Raw genomic sequence first — 23,175 nt, 5'->3', positions numbered from 1 at the left:
AACCTCATCCATCAATGTGACCAAAGATATATCAGATAAAAGAACTCCTCTGCCTTAATCACTAGAGCCCCAATTCAGCCAAGAACTTAACGATGCACACAACTTTAATTACCTGAAGCACTGAAGTCAGTAGGGATTACATACTTAAAATGGTACATGAGCTTAAGTGCTTTCCTGAGCAAGGTCCTAGAAAAGCCATTATTTTAATGCCCATATGTTAAAACTGGCACGTCACAGGAATTTAGAAGAGAAATAAATGTTTTTAATTTTTTTTTCTTTCTTCTTGTTTTGTAGGGGCACATATTTGTTCCTGTAGTGATTTATAGCTACCAATGATCTTCCACAGTGGTTGCCTTATCTACTATTCTGGCATCTTCTGCTCTTGTTAGTAAACAGAAGAGAACTATTAAACACAAAGCCAAGTACTCTTAATCTCAAGAGAGAGACTTCGTACAGTATGTTCTGTACAAAACTGAAAGACTTGAAGATCACAGGGGAATGTCCTTTCTCCTTACTGACTCAAAGTCACATTACTGAGGAACATGACAAGGACTGCACAGAAAACAGCTCTAGAGCAGCTTTGCCCATCTGCAAAGAAGTCCATGAAAAAGATGCTCAAGGAAACCTTCCACAAAGGAAAACGAGCAGAAGTAGAGTGTACCTGCACACATTAACTGAAAGCATCTGCAAACTAATCTTTCCTGAGGTAAATAGATACTGCATAATAATAATACTTTAATAGCATTTAACTATAAATATTAGAAAAGCATTTTATGCCAGTCTTTAGATGTAAGGCTTTAGAAAGTTGTTTTGACTTCAAAGTTTGTATTCTTATCTAGTTCTGCATAGTTTAAATCCTCATTGCATCCTCTTCCATTCCATCTGGATACAATTTTGCCAAAATCAGTTTTGTAAACACCATCCCTTCCAGTGTATTTCCCTATATTTTTGCCTTGTATTTGCAGCCTTCCGCTGATCATTTTAATTGTTCCTTTTAAATCCATGTATTCTGTAGCAATTTTTTTACATAGAGTTACAATTAGTTAAACTCTGCCTTGTTACCTAATTATGTAAATTCTGTGGTCACCTCATCAATTCATCTAACTGAATCCATACTGCTAAGTACCTTAGGCATTATCACAAAAAAATTAAAATAGCGTTTTCATCTGCTGTGATGCTAATCTCCTGCCATACTATTTTTAAAAACATTCTGTCTGTGTTTACCACAAAGGTATTCTTATGTCTCTGCTCAACTCAACTGAAAACGGCTACAGTGCACGCACAGTGGTTTGCTTGAGTGGAGATGAATACTATGGTTTGTCTCTGTAAAAAGAACATGAAAAATGCAGCTCCATAACATTCAACACTTGGACTTGCCTCAAATTCTGTGGAAAGTGTGAAGGAACTGACTGGTATATATTGGGACTACAAATGGCAAATGGCCAACTCTGTATACTCAATTAATTACAATTCTATTACTTGGACATTCAGTGTACCTTACTAAAAGTGCTGGAGTTCTGTTAAATCTATTTGCAGATCTGTTTTCACAACTCTTCATCTATTACCCTTTCGCTAAAACTCTACATAATCAATTTTTGATAGACCCCTTTTTACCTCTGCTGCACTTACACAGAAGAAATTAATCCCTTTAAACTGATCTTTAAACGTATAAAGAAAAGGACTTTTAACTCAAGAATGAACTGGCAAAGCACCCTTTCTCTGGTGTCATGAGTGCTGTATTGCTTTTCTAGTGTATAGTTGTTGGTGGGATTTTTAATGAAATAGCTGGGGTTTTTTATCTTTAAAGACTGGTATAAAGGTACACAGCAGCCTATTATATATAATCATGATAGGCTAGTTCATCAGCTGGGACAAAAGCCTGGTAAAGTCAAGGGCATTATGACCATGTACCCCAGGAGCTACTGAAGTTCAAGATTATTGTCACTGCTATTTACAGTTATTCAAGTCATATTCATTGGAACGTTGTCCAAGTGTAGTAGTCTGTTCTCATGCTGATTTGAGGTCAAGACCTAAGCATCTTCCCAATCCCGCTTCTCCATAGAAGGGTTTTGCTTGTTTAAAAACATATTTTTCATTGCTTAGATACTTTATAGGGCCTTACTTAACCATTAGTGACTTAACATCATCTTCTTTCCAACTGGAAACTCCACAACAGGGGGCCGCATCATGACCCCGACTGATTCATGAACTCCTCATGAAAACAGTGAGTTGTGCATGGAAGTCCAGGACATAGTGCATCCAGAATAACTTTTGATTAAATTTGAGATATAATGTAGTCTGGGTGATTGTTTTATTTGCTTCTTTGGGTGTTTACAGAAATTGAGAGACCATTGTTCGGAGATAAGTAATTAATTGGATGGCATTCCACTTACTGTACCAGTTTATACACAGATGTAATTTACATTTTGTTCATATACCTGGTAGAACAGTTATTCAATTCAGATTTTTGCTTGGAAAAAGTGTCCAGAATATATTGCCTTTCTGTCACATGCTGTTTTCTTCAGGTGTGCAAACTTTCTTTTGAAAATACAAAAAGTAAAAGATGCAGTAGAAAACGCTAGTTTCTTCAGCAAATGAGAACCAAAGAAAAGCCAGACCACAGCAAGCCTCACAGCCAAATTCTATCATGGCAGCATAGTACTATTCTATGACCCTGTCTTTATGGGAAGTTTGGGTTTCAAATGATCACAGACTACATACATAAGACAGCTTCACTGGCCCCAACAATTTGAAATATGCATGTTTGGAAAGTGTTGTATCTGTTCCAATTAGGAACTACAGAAAGGATATGGAATCATGGGATTGAGGTAAATTAAGGTAAATCTTCATGATACTCTAAAAGGGTCTTTTATCATGGAATCCTTTTACAAAGGTTATCTACAGTGACTAGATTTTCATCTGGAGGATATTTGGGTTTGCAGCATACATAGCCAAAATTCTTCTTTTTCTACAAATATAAAATAAATGGTTCTAACATTGTCTTGAAATGCTATAGTCTTGAAAACAGAAAAGAAGGTAATCTGAAGCACAGAATGCTATATTGATCTTTTATAGCTGCATTTGAAACGCTGTTACCTTTTGCAATTTCAATCTTGACACTTCTGAAAATTGCCCTGAAAAAGAAAGTAACTCTTAATATTCCAAGAAAAGTTACTAGGTAGAAGAGACACTTTTAACTGTTTTGCTCTGGGATATGCAGAATATAACTGGCTTTTTCTGTTAGGATAATATTTTAAACTTGAAAGATTTCTTTCTACATTTTGCATCCATGGTAGGGTGGGTTTTTTTGGGGGGGGTGTAATAGTAGAAATTTGGGTTAGTTATACTTATTTCTTGGCAGCACTGTCTTTATTGCCATCTGACAACTTGGAGGTAAAGCACATCACTATATTTAAAATGCACAGCCACTGGCTCACATGAGCTAAGGGGCTTAATTATAGTAGTACTGGAGCTGAAGACATCAACATAAACTAAACCCCAAACACAGAAATGACATGCTGTTTCTAATAACTATACCATCTTGAAAAAAGATGTTAGTCCCAAGTACAGCGAAGTAATTCTTCTCTTTATAAAAATGTTATTCTTATGATTAAATTTTCAGCAATGACATTTTAATCAACATACCTTTTTTTCTTCCCCAGTTTGAAAGGCTAAATCTTGCACTTCAGAGAACACTTGCAAAACACAGAATAAAAGAAACCAGGTATCTATGTGTAATGGGTTTGCAACTAACTTCACAGCAAAAATGTTTTGCAGACAGTTCATAAGGAGTGGGGTGGTGACTGGGAATCAGGACTTCTGGAATCTGTTTTCAATTATCTTGTCAAATTGGTGTGTAACATTTCATGTAATGTAAGTTAATAATGATTTAGTTTCTTTTAAAATATTCACAAATATTTAAATCACTCACAAAGTTGACTTAATGGGCAAATTTAGCCATTTGTGCAGGGAAACAGGCAAGGGCTTTGCTTAAAATGAGTACATGTTTTGGAGGAACTCAGAGACTACTCAGGCATAGAGGGAAAGGTAGATATGGTTGTACATGGATCTAGCCCAGTGTTTCTAAGATCCCAGGAAAAGAATTTTAAATGCAAACGATTAGTATCACACAAAAAAATTTGGCTTCTGATACAGTGAACAATCATACGCTACAGATACTGACATACATGTTTTCATTGGGCTCACTTGGCTTCTGGTTTCTGTTTCTGAGGAACTCAGCTTGATTTTCAGCACTCCTTAGTACTAATCCAATATTAATCATTTAAGCTTTGTAGGGAGTGAGAATTTCTTAGTGTCTCATTATACATTGAGCATTCAATTTATTGAATGCATCTGAAAAACTAAGCCCCTCAGTTTAAATCTCCTTTCAAAAGTGGAGAAAAGCAATGAAGTTGGAAACAACGCTGTTGCTCACCTTGATAAGAATAGATAATTACAATGTATCTTTTAAATTATACTTGATATTTTCAGATAGCTAGTCGGATATGCATTGCAATCGCTGACTGGCTTATTGATATGAATATTTTCCCTATCTTTAATTATGTGTTGCTTCCTGGAGTACTAGTTTGAAACAAAAAATTATTATTCTATTCTGCATGATGTAATAATGCAAATGTAAAACAGATCTAAATATCTGTATTGCTTTTGCATATAAATATATCTAAGATATTTCAAGTGAAGAAATTCAGACACCATGTATCAAAAGCTTATTGCTTATATGGAGGTTAATCTAAGCTACATGTCCTTCTCATCATTTTGGGTCTGACATTCAGGTTGACATTTATTGTCCTCAGAGAACTCAGAGGGCTGCAGTTTTGTGTTACAGAGTCAGCATTACTACCAATGAACAAGTAATTTTGAAGTTAATAGTTGTTATTGGTATTTCCTCTTAAAACAGAAATACCTTATCTTTTGAATTTAATGCAATGTATTTCCAATAAATGCTTGAATATAAATTCCAATCATATTTTACAATACGTTATGAAATATAGTTCTGGGTTCAAGCAAAAAACCCAAACTAAGCAAAAAACAGGACTGTTGCAACCTAAGCGTTTTTAATCAATGACAGTCTATAGCATTTGGCCTCAACCCATAATCTGAGCTCAGACCACTAAAACTTTAATTTATCACAAATGCACAGGATAATCTAAGATCCTACCAAGATCCTATTTTGAATTAATGAAAAACTGTCTATTTGATCAGCAAAACTTGTTCTGCACTCATTAAAGACAGGGTAGGTAACTTCTGTTTCGTACTGTTTTGCCATGTTTATATTGATTTTTCAGGGGTTTTATTTATATTTTTATGATCTTTACAGAAAACCTGGGGAAAGAGAAGATTTTGAAAAAATAATCAGTGATCATGCTAATGCAGCAGGTAATGTAAGCTGGTTTAATAATAGATATATATTAAAAATATATAGATTATATGTTATATATATAAAATAATATAAGTATATGTAAATTAGTCTTGTTACTAATAAATAATTTCCTCCATGTAAGGGCTGCAGTGATGCTGACAACACAGAGCCTAAACTGTAACTAACAGTTCTGAGTGTCAAAATTTGAGCTAAAGAGATGAGTTTCTCAAGTCTGAGCTGTCACAGAATCATCCACCCCTAAGATCCAACATCTAGAGGGAGTTGTAACATACATTCAGTAATAAGTTCAGTTTTATACTCATGAAAAACTGTTAGATCCTTTTCATCTTCTGAAGGACTGTAGTCTGTTGGAAGAGAACTGCTGTAATTTGCAGTATGGAACTCTCTGGCTACATCTGTAATGCTAAATTGACATTACCAGCAACTGAAACATGGTCTTCTGTACACTTAAATTGTTAAGCTGGTCCTGGCACACAGTTGGCCTGTGACAGATAACACTTTTCCAAATGATCCCCGGTAACGGTTGGGGAGTTGGAACGTTCTCAACAGTCAGTCTGCATGCAGCTATCCTGTTAAAACAAATTTACTAGCAAAGGTGTGAGCTGTTCTGTGCCAATTGGCCTCAGTGCCCTGGAATATTCCTAGGGTCATTTAATTTATTGGACCAGGCGTAGGACTTATATCTCCATGTATGCACAGATCCTATTTTATTTTTACTTTTTATTCTTATTTTAAGTTTTTAATTCTTATTTCTTTATATCAAGCTAAGGGAACTGGGTTAAATCCTGTGCCAAAACGTGCATTCATTCTGTCTACATCTCTACAAAGAACACTGAGTCTTGGATCTTTCCAAACTACAACCTATTGTCTCCCTGTTTTCCAGGGAACACGAGCATGTCCTTGGTTACAGCAGGACTCCTAAATGAAAGGGCCCTCAGGTGTCAGTGCTGGATCAGGGAAGGGTATTGCTAATTTGATTTGGCCTCACATGAGAAAAGTGGAGGTTAGCCTGAGATTCAGCGTAATGAGTGCAGTTCTGACTAAAATGTCGTTCCATGCAGGTGTTCCTGTGGAGTCTCTACGGGAATCTCTTGGTGAAGAGCTATTCAAAATATGCTACGAAGAGGATGAACACATATTAGGGGTTATTGGAGGAACCCTTAAGGACTTCTTGAACAGTTTCACTACTCTGCTGAAGCAGAGTGGCCACAGCCAAGAAGCAGGAAAAAAGGACAGACTTGAAGACGCCTCCATATTATGCCTGGAGAAAGATCAGGACTTCTTAAATGTGTATTATTTCTTTCCTAAGAAAATCACGAGTCTTATTCTATCTGGTATTATTAAAGCAGCAGCTCATATTTTGTACGAAACTGAGGTGGAAGTGATGCTCATGCCTCCTTGTTTCCATAATGACTGCACTGAGTTTGCTAATCAGCCTTATTTGCTGTACTCTATACAAGTCAAAAGTGCAAAACCTTCCTTATCTCCATGTAAACCACAATCTTCACTTGTGATTCCTGCCTCTATGTTCTGTAAGACTTTCCCATTTCATTTTATGTTTGACAAGGATATGTCAGTTCTTCAAATTGGAAATGGGATAAGAAGACTTTTGACCAGGAGAGAATTTCAAGCTAAGCCCAATTTTGAAGAGTATTTTGAAATTCTTACCCCCAAAGTAAGCTGCACTTTTAGTGGAATAATGACAATGCTAAATATGCAGTTTACTGTACGAGTCAGAAGATGGGATAATACTGATATGAAATCATCCATGGTAAGAGACTTTTTATAACCATTACTTCTGTGAGGAAATTGTTTTCTTCAGCTAGAGTTAAAATAGCCACACAACATGGTGCACTTTGCATTGTCTGCCTCTCAACATCTAATACAGCTGAATAATAATGATTTATTGAGGGCACTCTAATGTAATTCAGATTCTGAAGCCAATATTCAGTCAAAACTCTGCTTTAGGACTTTTACACAAGTAAAATCTGACTGTTAACTTGATTTTATTAAAAAAAAATTTGAAATATTGAGATAAACTCAGTAAATTGAGATAAAGCCAATGACATGCCATGCTGCTGAGAATAAGGGCATCTCCAACACAAAGACAGTGGCAGGGAAAGCTTTCCAAAGTGCCTCTCAATCGTCTGGAAACAACAGCTCTAGGATTTGGGGAAAGAAGTAGACATTTCCTGTGCTCATTCAGCCTTTGGTATCTTTTGTATTTTGGTATCTTTGATATTCTGATATTTTCATCAGATGCAATTGCCAAAGGTCCCACTTAGTTTCAGCTGATGGGATTACTTACTGTCTTTGCTGAAGCTGGGTCTGTGGCAAATGACCTGGCACAGTAAAAAACATTGAATATTCAATGACTGCTTTTATTCATCACTGGCCCTAGCTGAATTCCAGCTTATATACACCTGAGGCACTCCAGGATGAATTACCAGTTCAGACTCAACACTCCAAGAACTTAAATGAAGCACGGTAATAAAGGTTTCATCCAGTTATTAATGAAGTGGGAAAAAATGTAGCACTGATTAGCTACTTTGTCTCAGATCCATTTCTGCACTAGGCAACAGTTTAATGATTATAAGTGGTAATAGACTTTGCTTTGCTTTTGCATGTACTTAAATATGCAAATGTCTATTAGCAAGTTTTTCTTCAAAAAATGGTCTTTCAAAGCAGCACCTTTGCACATTACACAACTGAATACAGAAGGGACATAAAAACACTTCATACAAAATATTTTGCTTTTTTAGATCATTAAAATGGGATATTTCTGCCATTTATGCCTTTAATTTTAAATTGCAGTGAGTACTGAACATCCTATGATAAAATTGAAGGAGACTTTCTCACTTTATCTTACCAAGAAAGTGGTGCATAAACTAAACACTAGAGTTGTTAGCAGAAATTCATAGGCCACTATAGTCAGTAACATTTTATCAATAGATGAAAATGCACAAAATTCTTGGTTTTGTTTTTCTTTTCTTCCTAAGCTAAAACTGATACTGATACTCAAACAGAATTAGGTGTTTATCCTTAAGTTGTGGTCTAACTTTTGTACCAGAAGGCTCAAGCAAAATAAACTTATTTGATGGCTCTATGATTTAGCACTCCATGTTTTCTCTTAAGTAACTAAATGAAAATGTAAGGACTATGGACCAGTCTGGTTTTCCTACGTTTCAGCAAAATGTATTTCCTCTAAAACTTCTTGCTTCTAAACCATTGCCATGCATTTTTGCATGAATTCTTGTTTCTTTAACTGTTTCAGGTAATGGATCTTAAAGGCCAAATGATCTATATTTTTGAATCCAGTGCCATCCTATTCTTGGGATCTCCTTGTGTGGATAGACTAGAAGATTTTACAGGACGTGGATTGTACCTCTCAGATATTCCCATTCACAATGCATTGAGAGATGTTGTTCTGATAGGAGAGCAGGCCAGAGCTCAGGATGGACTGAAGAAGAGGTTAGGAAAGCTAAAAGCAACCCTTGAGCAGGCCCATCAAGCACTTGAAGAAGAAAAGAAGAAGACCGTAGATCTTCTGTTTTCAATTTTTCCTGGAGAGGTTGCTCAGCAGCTGTGGCAGGGACAAGTTGTGCAAGCCAAGAAATTTAATAATGTCACAATGCTTTTCTCTGACATTGTTGGATTCACTGCCATCTGTTCCCAATGCTCACCTATGCAGGTTATCACCATGCTCAATGAGCTTTATACTCGCTTTGATTACCAGTGTGGAGAGCTAGATGTCTACAAGGTACACAATTTATTGCATTTCTGTGGGGTTCTGGGGCAGGAAAGGAAATGAAGACTAAATGGGACAGAAGATAATAGAAGTCCAAAAATTATTTTGCCCTAAACCTTCATTATAAGAATGATAAACTTTACTATATATGATATGAATGATATATATATATGTTATGAATGATAACCTTCATTATAACCTTCATTTGCCCTAAACCTTCATTATAAGAATGACATATTAAGATAAATCACAAAACAAACAAACAAACAAAAAAATCAACAGGATCAGCTGTTCATGCAGCCAAGAGAGAAACCCATTAAAACTTAAGAGTTAATTTTGAAAATTAATTTCAATAACAGTGCTGTGAATCTGGAGTAAATAGGTGTTTAAGGTAGCTACGAGTGCCTGACAGCAGATGAACAAGGACAAGTATTTTAGCATCATGCCCAGCAATAAATACAAGTTGTGCAATTTTTCCTTTTGAATGATACTGCAGGATTTGCCCAGGACTTAAATAATTTAGCAGGACAAGTAAGATTCAGTCAATATGTAGGTACAATTCTTAGTGAAGTCACGACTACTCTTTTATATGTCAAACCGTCTTAACAGTAAGGAACAAATATGCCTGTTTTAGGTTGAGACTATTGGAGATGCCTACTGTGTCGCTGGAGGTTTACACAAAGAAAGTGAAACACATGCTGTTCAAATAGCATTGATGGCCCTGAAGATGATGGAGCTGTCAGATGAGGTGGTGTCTCCCCATGGAGAGCCTATCAAGGTCATATATTTTATTGTATTTTATATGGTTAAAGTGGGCATTTTTGTTTGTTTAGTTGCTTTTGGGTTTTTGTCTCAAGGAAATTTCACATCATTGCATTAATTCAGACAAGTTGGGGAATCAAGTGTGTATGGCTGGAGAGGCTGACCTTTTTAGTTCTATGAATAAGAGTTTTGTGGAGAGGTAAAGATGAAACAGAGATCTGAAAATCAACCCAAAAGACTTAAATGCAGTGAAATCAACAGGTGCACACTGACATGCTGCAGTTTTTGTCTCAGTAGCAATAAATTTGTCAGTGGCATGGAATACTCTGTTACTGTTTTCTAATGAGGAGACTAATCCTCTCTCAAAATTAGAGCCAATGAGAACATCTAACTCTTTTGAGGTAACAGGTATAAATATGAATCATCAAAAACATGTTCTGCTTGCAGTAATCCACACACCTTTAAAGGATTCTGTTGCTGTTCTTGTTTTACAGTCAGATACTGAACCACTACCATAAGATAATGGTGTTAATGCAACTGTTAGACTCGGTGGTAGTTATATTTATGGCTTCCTTTCAGTGAGGATTTACACATGTACTGAACTTTTCATGTAGATTTACCTCTCACTGCGAAAAAAAGAGAAAGGCCTGTGTGCATGACAAATGATGTGGACCTTCTACTAAGTTCAAATGCCCTGGAATGGGGTCCTATTATTTTTAATACAGGTGCCTCAGTTCATTATGTCTTTCATTTGCTCATTTATAACATTTATCTGTTCATTTGTTCCTTTACAAAACTGCAGGCTTCTTTGATTTTAGATTAAGGAATATTTGTATTCCAAGACAAAGAATATGGTTATTAAGAGGGTTATATGCTCCACATTTATCACAGAGAACAGCAGTACTATATTATAAATAAATGTCGTACTTTTTGTATTTCACAATATCAAATTAAATTATGCTTAAAAAATCTGGAAACATCTTGACAATATTATAACATGTTTATAATTTCCACGCAAATGCTACCTCTATAATTTTGAATGAGGAATGCTGTTACATTTGAAAAAGTAATTTTAAAATAGGGAGAAAAAAATTGTATTGTATAAGTACCTACTACAAACTTCTTAGAAGAAAACTGAATCTTTCTATTTTTAATGATAGCATGCATCTGATTTAATGAAATGCGTCATGAAAGCATTGGCTGTTTTGCAAAGCAACAAATATGTCACACAGTCTACTGTCATTTTATATATCAATTGTCAAAGAAAAAGGCGCGACTGCAAACAGCTTACTTTAAATCAGACTTGTATATCGATGTACAAATTTCAGCCATCTTTGCTGTGTGGGTGGATTTTGCTTTTGTTGCAAGCTTTTCTGCTTTTCCACTCAAAATTAGAAACTGTGACTTCTTCATAATGATACAATATTCTGTTGATATGTAAAGAGTAGCACACCTAGTAGATACGCAAGCTTCCCAACATCATGCCATTACTGTCTCAGAGTGCTATTCTGAAGAAAACATGTCTACATGTGTATAAGGCACATAAGAAAAAGAACACATCTCAAAAAAAAAAAGGAAAAAAAAAAAAGAAACATAGAAAGCAGCACCAGCTAAGCAAAACTCAAAACTGAGTATGAGTTACAAAGAAGAGGTATCAAAATATTGCAGCTGCTGTATAGTTTGATTAATTATCGAAATTCTGTACTCTGGCATTGGGATTTGCTCGATGTGCAACCTTGTCAACAGAGTTCAGCTGGAACTACAGCATATACATATTGTCTTTGCTATTCCCTAAGAGTTGTCTTCTGACCTTGACAGCAAAGCAAGTACCATTCATTAACTGTCACCAGCCTAACAACATTGTGTCATGTAATTCCTCCCAGGAACGTATCCAAGTGTCACAGTAACTCCTGCTGATGTTTCTAGATCAATTTACTGCCACAGAGGCCACTGTTATCACAGTCATATCAGATGAAGGGTTACTTACTATAAATGCAAAGCAAGGTAAACTTCAGCTAGTTTCCTCTCCATGGGCAGTGATGACCAGAAAACAGACATTTTAAGGAGACTGTACTAACTCAATTTATATTAGTAGGTCATTATTTCTTTTTTTATAATAGAGGAAGAATTTATAAAACTGACTTTAACCATTTTATTTTACCTAATAATGCTGTTTTCTGTCTTTTATTTAAAGATGCGTATTGGCCTTCATTCTGGATCTGTCTTTGCTGGAGTTGTTGGGGTTAAAATGCCTCGATATTGCCTTTTTGGAAATAATGTCACCCTTGCCAATAAGTTTGAGTCTTGCAGTATACCTAGGAAAATAAATGTCAGCCCAACAACTTACAGGTACAGTGCTTCCTATCTGTAAAATGTCCACCTGAAGTAGTTACTGTAATAGTTCATTATCTTCCTGTTCTTTGTTTTTTCCCCTCTGAAGTACTGCTGTTTATTTTCCTTTTTCTCTTTTTATCTGACTGCTCATGAATGCACCATGGTTATTTTTTAGTCAGAATGCAACCAGCAGCAGCAAGAAAAAGGGTGAAACAGAACAGCTGATATTTATTTTTCAGATGTTACATTTAAAATAAATGGACTGTCTGGGCCAATTTTGCTTGTTACCCTGCAGCTGTATGCCTCTTTTTTTTTTTCTTCCCTCATGTAGTTGGCTCCCCTTTGAGCAATGTGGCTTTCAGTGTGAACTGGATGCCAAACTGGCTGCAGGTGCCCTTGAAAATAACAACCTAACTGAATATACAACCTAATAACAACCTAACAAAATAACAACCTAAATTGTTAAACATCACCCTACACACCTTCATTCTCTTTTGCTGAGGGAAGATGAATTAATAGGTTGCAATGAATCAACCATGCCAGTGTTTAGTTTATACAGGTCTTGATCCCAACTCAATTTAAACCTTTTAGTATGGAACTTAGGCTGTACTTTTTATCCACTTAAATCAGACACTTTTAGTAATGTGTACTACGTGATTATGCAGACAGCTAGCAGGCTCTCCCATGGGAAATACAGCATCTTTCCTTTGTCCTCCAAACCTAATACTCTCTATGTATTAGCTGTTTAATTGTACTTAAATTATTATCTGTTTAAAAATCACCTTGCAACATGTTCATGGCCAAGTAATAGTGTCTTATAGGTGCCAGGCAAAATAATAGGAAACTGTTTTGAATTTGATGGTAAGAACAGTCTACATCTGGACTTGAGGTCCAGGGCTGAATTTTGTGCCACTGAGCTGATAGAAACTATTGTTTCTTCCAGAGTGGCCAAGAGTTTTATAAGAATACACTGTAGAGAGTGAATCTTCTAGTAGAAAGTGATACGGCTGGCTGGGTAAAATAACCAGAAATATGGATATAAATTATTTTTTCCTTTTAAGGAACTCTGCTACCCTCACTGTAGCCTGGACAGTCAGTTGTTCCTACTCAGCTTGTACCCACTGCCCTGTATCTGATAATGTCTTGTGGCAAGGTTCTGTGTCCAACGTGAGACAGAGAATTTGGCACAGGATCCTGACATCCCCTGCAGCATGTGCTATGTGACTTACAGGGTGCCAAGCTTTAGATTATCTCGTATAGGTGATGTAGATAAAAGTAGCACAGGCATTAGGGCAAACAGTAAGTTACCTTTTCGATCGTACACTCTAAAAAAATATAGAGATAGCATTAGCATCGCCAGTGCTTACGTATGTCAGAAGAACAGTGCTGGCCAGCAGTGATCTTTTTTTCCCATATCCATATGGAAAATCATTTTGAATGATACTGACTACAGTCTTTTCTTAAAACCATTAGACACTTCGTCCACACAAGACCTGCCTATAACTTGTGGCATAAGTAGGTTTCTGCATGGCTGTGTATTCATCTCAAGAGAATATTTGAAAAGAGTATACTGTTGGAAAAAAAAAGATAATTAATTCTCTGAGTGCCTAGAAAATAGGCAATTTGGTTAAAGGGTAAACTGTTATTATTATTGTGGTATGTTTGGTTTTTTCCCTGAGTGAATGATGTGTTAACCTCCTTTTTGTTTAGAGTTTTTTTCTTTTTGATTCATACACAAATTCTAAACACATATTGATAACGTTATGGCATCTTGCACTATAACTCCTGTATATTGAAATAATTGCTTGGAAGCTTAGATACCAGTCATCAGTATTTATCCCTACAGATTAGCAATCTGTGTTTCAGATATAGAAGACCACTGGGTTTAGTGGACGCATGTGTGACAAAGCAAAATTATTAGAATTGGTAAGAGGATCTCAATAGTTTAGTTAATAAGCTTTTCAGTATTTCATTAGCTGAAACATTAATTATGGTGCCAGTTTCATGTGCAAACCTGAAACTGGCTTTCAGTTTTCAAATTTAGCCTTTCAGTACTAAATCATTTTTGAAAATATTTACAACAAACATAGCACCTACCTGCAAAACATTGACAAGACAAAAAAAAGAGGCAATACTCCTGTTTGCACTGGTGCACAAGTTAATAGGTTATCAAGGTTACCAAATAAACAGTATTTTTTTAATATTTTCAGTAAATAACATAAATATTAAAATAGATTCTGCCCTGCTACATTCTGCCGTGCTGTACATGAAGAATTATTGAATGTCTGCACTTGTAGTAACAATTAGTGACTGATCCATTTTTAATCAAGATGATTCATTTTTGTTCTAGGTTGTTAAAGGAATATCCAGGTTTTGTGTTCACACCCCGCTCAAGAGAAGAGCTTCCACCAAATTTTCCCAGTGATATCCCTGGAATTTGCTATTTTCTGGATGCTTATATTCAAGGAACAAACTCACAGACTTGGTTTCAAAAGAGAGATTTGGGAGATGGCAATGCCAATTTTTTGGGTGAGGAAACAGGAGCAGACTAAATTGTACATTCACAAGTGTATAGAATAAATTTATAAATATTTTGATTTTTTTTTGTATAAATTGAAAATTTTTAAAAATGTATGAAACATGAAAGCACTTTAGATTGTTAACACCTGAAAGCTGGTATTAAAATTTCAGGAAGTATGTCACTGACTACTTTTTATTTTTCCTTTGCATAAGGAACATAGTCACTAAGATAATGTTGCAACTTCACTGTTGAAAATGCTACTCAAAACTACATTTTCCCTGTGGTAATTTGTAAGTGCTACGTAACAACTCTCTCTGTTCTCTCTGTGCTGAGAATTCTAGATGTATTGTACATGCAGTGTGTCAGGAAATGTAACGTGCAAGTGATGCAGCCACATGCAGTGTTGTGAGCTGGTGCTTATCCATGACTATTAAAATATATTTTCTTAGGGGTTCCATAAGAAAATATCCATTAAAATACTGTCATTGCTATCACATACTCCTTCCAGTGCATCATTTGAGCCCCATCCTAGAAGTTGCTGATCATCTTCTAACACTGACTGGAGTCAATGTGTTGAGGGTGCTCAGCATCTTCTGGATCAGGCTGCTAATTGTAGCTAATACACATATACATAGCAGAGTTTGCTGCTTACTGGTTCATGAACTTTATTTTGTGTATAAAATGAATATAGATTAAAATACTGTATAATCACACACTAAAGTCTCTGTAATCATCAACCAATATTTTAGTTCTTGGGGTTTTTAAAATACTTTACAAAAAGTAATATCCACTTGCTGTTATGTATTAGAGCAATAAATGTTTTCTTTTTGTTGTCATTTAAATTTGAAATGTTTTAAAAGAAGTGTAATAAAACATGCTTTGGAGTGTTTGCTTAGAAAGGAAATTCCAGTCAGACTGTATAAAATGGAACAAAGCACACCAGTTTAAAGCTATGATCCTTATTCAAGGACAGCAATGTGGGTATGACATGTTATTGAAATATTGCCAGGGGAATCTACAGGTGAACAGAATTGCTTTAAAACATATGAACACATATACGAAGTATTAATATTACTACAGTACAAGCTTTTTTATTGTGGATGGTGGAGCATGAGTGGAGAACTCTCAAGGGTCTGCCTCTAGAACTGGCAGAATAGAGTTATTTACAAGTCCTGAGTTTAGGATTCTGCCTCTCTAACTAGCAGATCTGTCTGCACAGAAATTTCTCCGTGCCACACAGTTTGGTCCCAACTGCAGGCTGGAGAATTGCACTGCTTACACACACACAAATATTTCCAGTAGTATCAAATATTATTAGTTATTATTCTAACCTCTTAAACTCTTGGGTTTTGGCATATCGAGCCATAAAAGTTTTTCTTCAAGCTACTTGCCACTGAATCAGCTTTTGCTCTCTGCATATTTACAGGGAGCAATTACATTAGACTACAGTGCCATTCTGTTCATTTTCTGAACTTGCCTGGTTCATTCTGAAGCTCGATATACTGTTTTATCCTATTGTTTTGCAGTAGAAACTCATACAGAACATGTACCATCAGAGCCTTGAGAAAAATCCTTATAAAGGACTAGCACTAAGAACATTTTAAAAGCATATTTTAATTCCGATTTCCTGTAAGCAACATTTGAACAAAACTTGAAACATTGAATCCTGCTATTGCTTGAGGTCTCGTATATCCATCCAAGATGCTTAGAAATAATTCTGTGACACAAAAATGGAACCTGAAAGTCTCTCTCTATATTATATAATATACACATCTCTCTCTTGCACGCGCCATATATATATACGCACATATACAAAAATATGTATTTGTAACATTTTTAACAGCAATGTTTCAAGGAAACAAGAACTATTCAGATCTTGGCGACTGATCTTGGCAGTATTATTTTGGTTGGAAAATTCTGTTCTATTGACATAAATACCCAGAGGCTAGTAGCAGTCCCATGTGCGTGCTCCTGGATTTTAAAATGTGGGAGTATTTGACTACTGACTATTCAGTAGGCACAGGATATTAAGCCAATAATGACTGAAGTCAGTAGGAACCTATCCATCCCTGTCATCTGTTGAATGTTAAAAAACAAATAGGCTTTTAAATAAAAAGGATTTCTTTCTGCATATCTACCAAATGGGAGGGGATCTTAGGAGTGACTTTCCTTTTGTCCCTAGGAAAGAAGTATTGCTGGACTGGATGATGGCCATTCTCAAAGCCAGATTTCATAGAAATCTGTCATTCAGTAGGATGTTCATCATGGCAGTTCCTGATACCTTCCTAAGTGTATCTCTCTAAAATAAAATGTGCCCTAGGCCAAAGTTCTTATTACAGATCAAATTCATCTTCCAACATTACTTTTTATAACTCTCTATTTTTTAATACACCCTAGGCTACATTACCAGCTAGGATAGAATTGCTGTAGAATTCATTTTTATTTCACTAACTTTTTTTCTGAAAAGCTCAAAACATTCCCATGTCTACACCAGCCTTAGTTCAGAGAAGAATCCTGATAAGGCACTTAAGTGTACACATAAAGCAATATGCTTGAATCTCTGAAGTAAATAGGATTTAGGCATGTATTTAAGACAATGATTCAAGAAAGTGCTTTAAAATGTACTTGGTTCAGCAAAAAACTGTTCTGCAAAAAAACCCACAAGTCTATGTTTAGCTTTAAGCATAACTTAAGAATTTAGGTCTCACTGAAGCTGTTCCTCTGTTTAAGTTTTTTGCTGAATGAATATGTATTTAATAAGGGACAATTACTTTTAACTAATCTTTTCACTTAGATCTTAAATAGACCTTTCACTTTTTAACTAATCTTTTCACTTACATTAAAGCCAATAGAAAAAAATGAATCAGAAAGACAATAAACAAATTGCTGAGAAAAACAAAAGGAAGGCAATTTAACTGATATAATAACCGGGAGATTTTGCAAGGAAATAAAACAATTGTTTTTAACATGTCTTTTATAGTATTATGTTATATGATATCGTGAAAGTCTTCAGAGACTATGCAATGCTATTTATATAAATATACAAATACCTTAGTATTATGTCCAGAAACAGTTTTGTTATTATGTGAATTTTCATTTTATTAGTTCCTGAAGATTCTGTGGGGCTGATTCCTGTTCACATTTACACTATGTGACGGAAGATACATTTTTATCACACTGCAATTTCTTTGCCAAAGAGGTGTAAGTGGCCCTTGACATAAATAAAAAGTGAGTCCTTTGAATCTTAACAGTGACATAGCTAAAGTAAAAGCTACAGCAAAAGAATTCAACTAATTTTATTTCATTCAGGCAAGACCCGGTAAGATTTCAGGGAGATGTTGGAAAAAAATTCTCATTGCTGGTGTCAGAGGAAGCGCAGTATAGTGTGGAGCTGATGTTTTCTTTCTCTCTGAACTACTGTGCAAGCACAAAGCAAACAATCTCACACAAACTGACAAAACAGTGAAGTGTTTTCAAACAGATAATCGAGCCCCAGGACAGATCTACTTTTTCCTGTGAAATCTTACAAAGGAAGAATTCAGACCACCCCCAAACACAGTTTATTTCTCCCATAATTTTCTTTTGCATTCTCTGCAGAAACAGCTGCAACAGATAGTACAGGAGGCAAAATCAGTATTTCCAGCTGAAAGCCATCAGAATTAAGGGGAATTTCTCTTGAATCTTGGCAAGGGGACCCTTTTTCAAACCCCACCCATCCTATAACCTAGCAGGCCACTCTAGCTGCTACCATTCTTTATGCCTGCTCATTGTTCTGCAAAAGCAGGGGGAGTTTTTGTTTCCTGCAACAGCAATAATTTTTGTGGCTGTTTGCCATATAGCGTACAAGGGGCTGTGTTGCTTTCAAAGCCTTACTCCAGTTTATCAGAAGTCAGCTTGGCAGCAACCAAATTTAACTTTGAGGATAACTTTGAGGCTGTTTCTGAAATGAAAGCTAGGACTTTCTTTTCTACTCTAAAGTAGAAAAGATGTGTGCAAGATGTCTGCAAGATGTGTGCTGCAACAGTCTTTAGAGACCGCTAAAACCATCTCTGATGGTATGGCTGCTCGCAACTGCATAGGAATGAAATGATAAGATATAAGCTTTTTTTTATCATTATTTTTTAATTTCCCAATCCCATTTGCATGAGTTAACTGGCAGTCCTTTTCAGCAGAGCGAAGGGAGAGAGTAAAACTCACTGTCTGCTGTTACTCAGCATTGCTCTGATACTGAAGCACAAATAAAAGATGGAAGATAATCAATGGTTCTGGAACCTCTGCTACATCCAGATGCAACAGTTTAAAGATGTGTACTCTCCTGAGCACAAACAGTAGGATCTGAATGTTAAATATGCAGTTAGGCTGGAACATGAAGCTGGAGAGCCAGTCAAAGAAATAATAAACTGTGAAAGAATCTAAAACAAAGTAAACAACCTTATAAAGTTGTGTGTCTCATCTGCTTCAGCAGATTTTGGATGCTGACAGTAAAGTCAAGTTGAGCCAGTGGTTTCCTAATATAAATGGAAATGAGCACATTGCTTTGCAGCCCCATTATAAGGCCTCCTTTGAAGATCTGTGCTGAAATTGTTTCCTGTCTTCTGAGCAGTACTAAGTTACAAATTCTTGTGCCACTACACCAACAAATGCCATGTTTATATGAGTATCCTGCACATACAGCATGTAATGGGAAATAACCTAGAGGAGTACATGCAGTAACATCCAAAGGATGTGAAAAGAGGCAGATTAAGTCATAGATATACTTCCACTCTTCTGATTTTTCCAGCCCAAACAAAACCTGCCAAAGAAATATTGAGGACAATAACGTTCCCAGCAGCTTTGGACTACAAGCCTATCAAAATCAACAGGAGTCTTTCCATTGATTGCAGAAGGTGTTAGGGAAGATTTGCATGTATGATTAGTTTGCTCTGCATTGCTAAGATTACATTCCTCTTCCAGAAAGATGCAACAGAGCCCACAGTTTCTCAAATCTACACAGGTTATTGCATTACAGAACAGCATTGACATATTGAGGGCTGTTTCAGTCATAGCAGAATGTAAAATGGAAAATGCATGTAATGGTATAGTGAAATAGTGTATAGTGGTACAGTAGAAATAATGAATCTTGCTAAAGTGATCTTAAAAAAAGAGTTTATTTCTGCACCTGAGAAGTATTATTATGACAATCCCAAATGTCAAGTCTCAGACCATTATGATTTGAAACAGATAACTAGAAAATACCCATAATTCAGTTTGATGTCAGTAAAGTAACTCTATCGCCAGTAAGTGAAATCCAGCCATACCATATAAGGCAGCATTTTTATTCAGGATTACAGTAACAATATAAACTGTAAGAGCAAAGTCCAAAGTAAAAAATGCAACTTATTAAAATACTTTTTTTGTTTTATAGTGCTTGTGTATTAACACAAACCATATTGAACTGAGTGTAGATGTTCTTGGCCAGCTAGTGGTTTTCCCAAAGTTATTGTCTCAGCAACTGCCCTTTCATACAGCATAAAAGGATCCTATGCTACTTTTTGCTTTCACGGATCTCAACAAGAATTTCCAGATGAAGTTAGCATCTCAAATCAGGAAAAAACATGTATACCACTGCTTAAAACGTACAGCAGTTGTTTTTCTCCTGTAATCACTGACTGCAACTCTTTTGGCTTTCTGATGGCCAGTGCAGGAAAGTCCTCCTGAGAAACATGTTCAGGGGGCCACAAAGTGGAGAAGCTGCCTCGTAGGATTTCAGTTACAGAAAACACTTTCTAAAAGGCTCCTTTCACGCCAGCATTCCATCCCACGCACGTCCCAGTTGTGGCTAGTGCCACAGCTACCCTCCCACTCTTGAATACCAAAAAGTAGCTGGGCAGCAAGTCATGAGCAGTACCTAGTGCATGAGGGTCCCCAAATGGGAATGCGATTGAGTGCTATAGTGAATAACCTGCAGGCTTTATGGAGTGCATCAGATACAGTCCAAATGGTTGCATGATGTGCATAATGCATGTGACCTAACAGTCCTGATACTTATAGGGCTGGGCCTTGAAAACACAGCCCAGTATTAACAGCTTAGTCTGACATGTACTTTATCTTGTTGACCTAGAGCCTTCCCTTCAGCTGAAACCAAATCTTGTCTAAGACCTACCAGTTAGTCTTGATGCAGCAGGCACCTGGAATGGAGGCTGGTCCCTCTCAGCAAATCGCTTGGTTGAATTCTTTAATTCAGCATCTTCCAAACTTTTAAAAGGGGATCCCTGTTTTAGAAAACTAAATCAATCACTCTGCCCATGCTGTTTTCAGTTCACATTTTACAAATCTCACCTCAGATGCTAGAACTTCCACTTGTATTACAATGGCTTAATCACAAGAACAGCCTGCAAATGCAACCTACCAAGCCTGAACCAAATCAGAAGAAGAAAGGCAATTTCACAACTGTCTAAAGCAATTTTGGCCCTTGCAGATATCAGCACTTTTGAAAAAGTGTCACTCAGGTACACAAAATTGCCAGGATAATCTACTTTCCAGAAACCATATCCAAAAAGAATTTTGTGTAATCTCTCTAGTATCATTTTATGAGCTTGAGGGTTTACTTCATACACAGACTGAGCAAGTGGATTCCCTTGAAACTTATGAAGAACGGGGATGTTGTTAACACTGATTCTCAATCCAGTCTTCTTGTTTCCTGCCTGGGATGTGCTGTCAGGACTTCCTTGACATTTTGTATCCTCAAAACTACTTTATAGGTGTATGAAGAGGAAGACTACACAACATCAGAGGGCAAAACTCCCAGGTGTTGTCTTAGATCTTCCAGTAGTGTAGATTCACTACCACCAGTAGGCACACAAAGATTACAAAGGTCATGTAACTACACCATTTGTATTGTAGGATATGCTTTCCCATTTTCCCAAAACTTCCTTCCTACCAAACAGGAAAAGTAGATGGTGACCTGATGTACTCAAATCCTAGTTAACTAGTGACAAGCTGACCCTCCTCAGCTATAGGGAACCATAGCCTTTTGTCTGGTTACAACAGCATGATTTATGACATCATCTCTGTTGCCAATTTCCTGGAGATTTAAAAGATTCTTAGAGATTTGCATCTCTTCAGTTTTTGTTTGGTTTTCTACACAGATATCTTCAACCAGTAGTTTGGTTACTTTTTCTAAAAATTTTTCAAAATTAGCATATTATTTGTATGGTTTTAACTGGTTATATTGAAACGTTTGCTCTTGGTCATCCTTTAAAAAATCTAGAGTTGGTTTTCTCAGTAGATTTGGAATGTGTTAAACTAAGTAGAATTCATTATTATGCCTAAATGACCTAAAAGCAGGGTTTCCCCCTACTGTTCTTGGAATACCTACTGAGATGATGTTTGCCAAATTTCTAATGGCTATCCACCTGTAATTTGTCTCCTCACTAGCAATTTTTTCAGATCTTAAGACAGATTCAAAAGTTCACCAAGCAATAGATGAGATTTCCAAAGATTTTAAATGCTGTCATTTGTTAACTTACTTACATGGAAGTTCCAACACACATACTCCATCTTTGGTTTTTTTAAAATTTTTTTCACGAAGTATGTGAACAGTTCAAATTTTAAACTTATTTTGCACTGTCTTACTAAGGACTGAACTTTTGCAATTTTACTTACGTCTAGAATGCATCTGGATCAATTAGCATCTATGGCTCTATTGACTTCATGTAGCAAGATCTCTGCCCAAGAGCTACTACAGTAGTAGTCCATCAAGTATTCATCCTATAATCCCCCTAGATAATCTCATTTTCTCTTGAATATATTTTGGTTCTTTTTAAGCAAGAAAAAAACCCCAGTAGCCTCCTTAGCATTTTTATTTCATACACTGAGGCCAGGTCCTTAGATGGTACAAAGGACTTTAAACTAAATGGGTTTTTCAAGTGCTGCACTATCATTTTTGTTCCATGTATATGATAAGGTATGATGACAGCCTGTTATTTCTGAACTGTCCTTGGCATGTTGTCAGCAATCCTCTGCTCAAAAACTCCTGTTGCAAGGGTCATACTTTACCCGGAGAACCCTTTGAGAATCCATATGCAGCGGGTTACTGATACAATGCAGTGTTTATTCACGTTGGCTGCTGACAAGGGCTCAACAACACAAAAAAACCTCACTGCTGAAAGCATTCATTATGCTTTTAACTTCACTAGCCTTTGAAAAATGAATGCACAGAAACAGAAATGTCTGCGATCATTTTACCCCTCAGATTCTTCAAATTTTATGGGGCATTTACCTTCCTAAAAGCTAAGTGGTGGCATTGGGATATGAAGCAACTGAGGAAGCATTTCTGTTCCTGTGAAGGCAACCACTGCAAAGGGCAGACACCAGAGCACACACTGCCCTACACATACCCACCTAACCGCTAGGAACCTGCCAGGCACT

The 23,175-nt window shown here is 36.3% G+C and overlaps 1 protein-coding gene across 1 annotated transcript; it reads left to right on the top strand.

The window, feature by feature from the left end:
• The first annotated feature begins 332 nt into the window (after positions 1 to 332).
• GUCY1A1 (guanylate cyclase 1 soluble subunit alpha 1) lies at positions 333 to 14,797 on the top strand. The gene is made up of 8 exons (XM_075499257.1): positions 333 to 706; positions 3,663 to 3,724; positions 5,339 to 5,397; positions 6,463 to 7,172; positions 8,676 to 9,161; positions 9,784 to 9,927; positions 12,106 to 12,260; positions 14,596 to 14,797. Exons 1-8 carry the CDS (start codon positions 458 to 460, stop codon positions 14,795 to 14,797), a joined length of 2,067 nt encoding a protein of 688 aa, XP_075355372.1. The 5' UTR covers positions 333 to 457.
• Positions 14,798 to 23,175: the final 8,378 nt, after the last annotated feature.

Source organism: Mycteria americana, chromosome 4, assembly GCF_035582795.1.
Source record: "Mycteria americana isolate JAX WOST 10 ecotype Jacksonville Zoo and Gardens chromosome 4, USCA_MyAme_1.0, whole genome shotgun sequence".
Lineage (NCBI taxonomy): Eukaryota > Metazoa > Chordata > Aves > Ciconiiformes > Ciconiidae > Mycteria > Mycteria americana.
The sequence above is the reverse complement of the archived record's forward strand: the minus strand, read 5'-3'. Positions and strand labels throughout refer to the sequence as shown.

Excerpts from the sequence above, each read along its gene's own strand:
- GUCY1A1 (XM_075499257.1), top strand. The coding sequence starts at position 458 with ATGTTCTGTACAAAACTGAAAGACTTGAAGATCACAGGGGAATGTCCT. Across the intron at positions 707-3,662 it reads GCAAACTAATCTTTCCTGAG|TTTGAAAGGCTAAATCTTGC; the intron begins GTAAATAGATAC and ends TTTCTTCCCCAG. Across the intron at positions 3,725-5,338 it reads CACAGAATAAAAGAAACCAG|AAAACCTGGGGAAAGAGAAG; the intron begins GTATCTATGTGT and ends TGATCTTTACAG.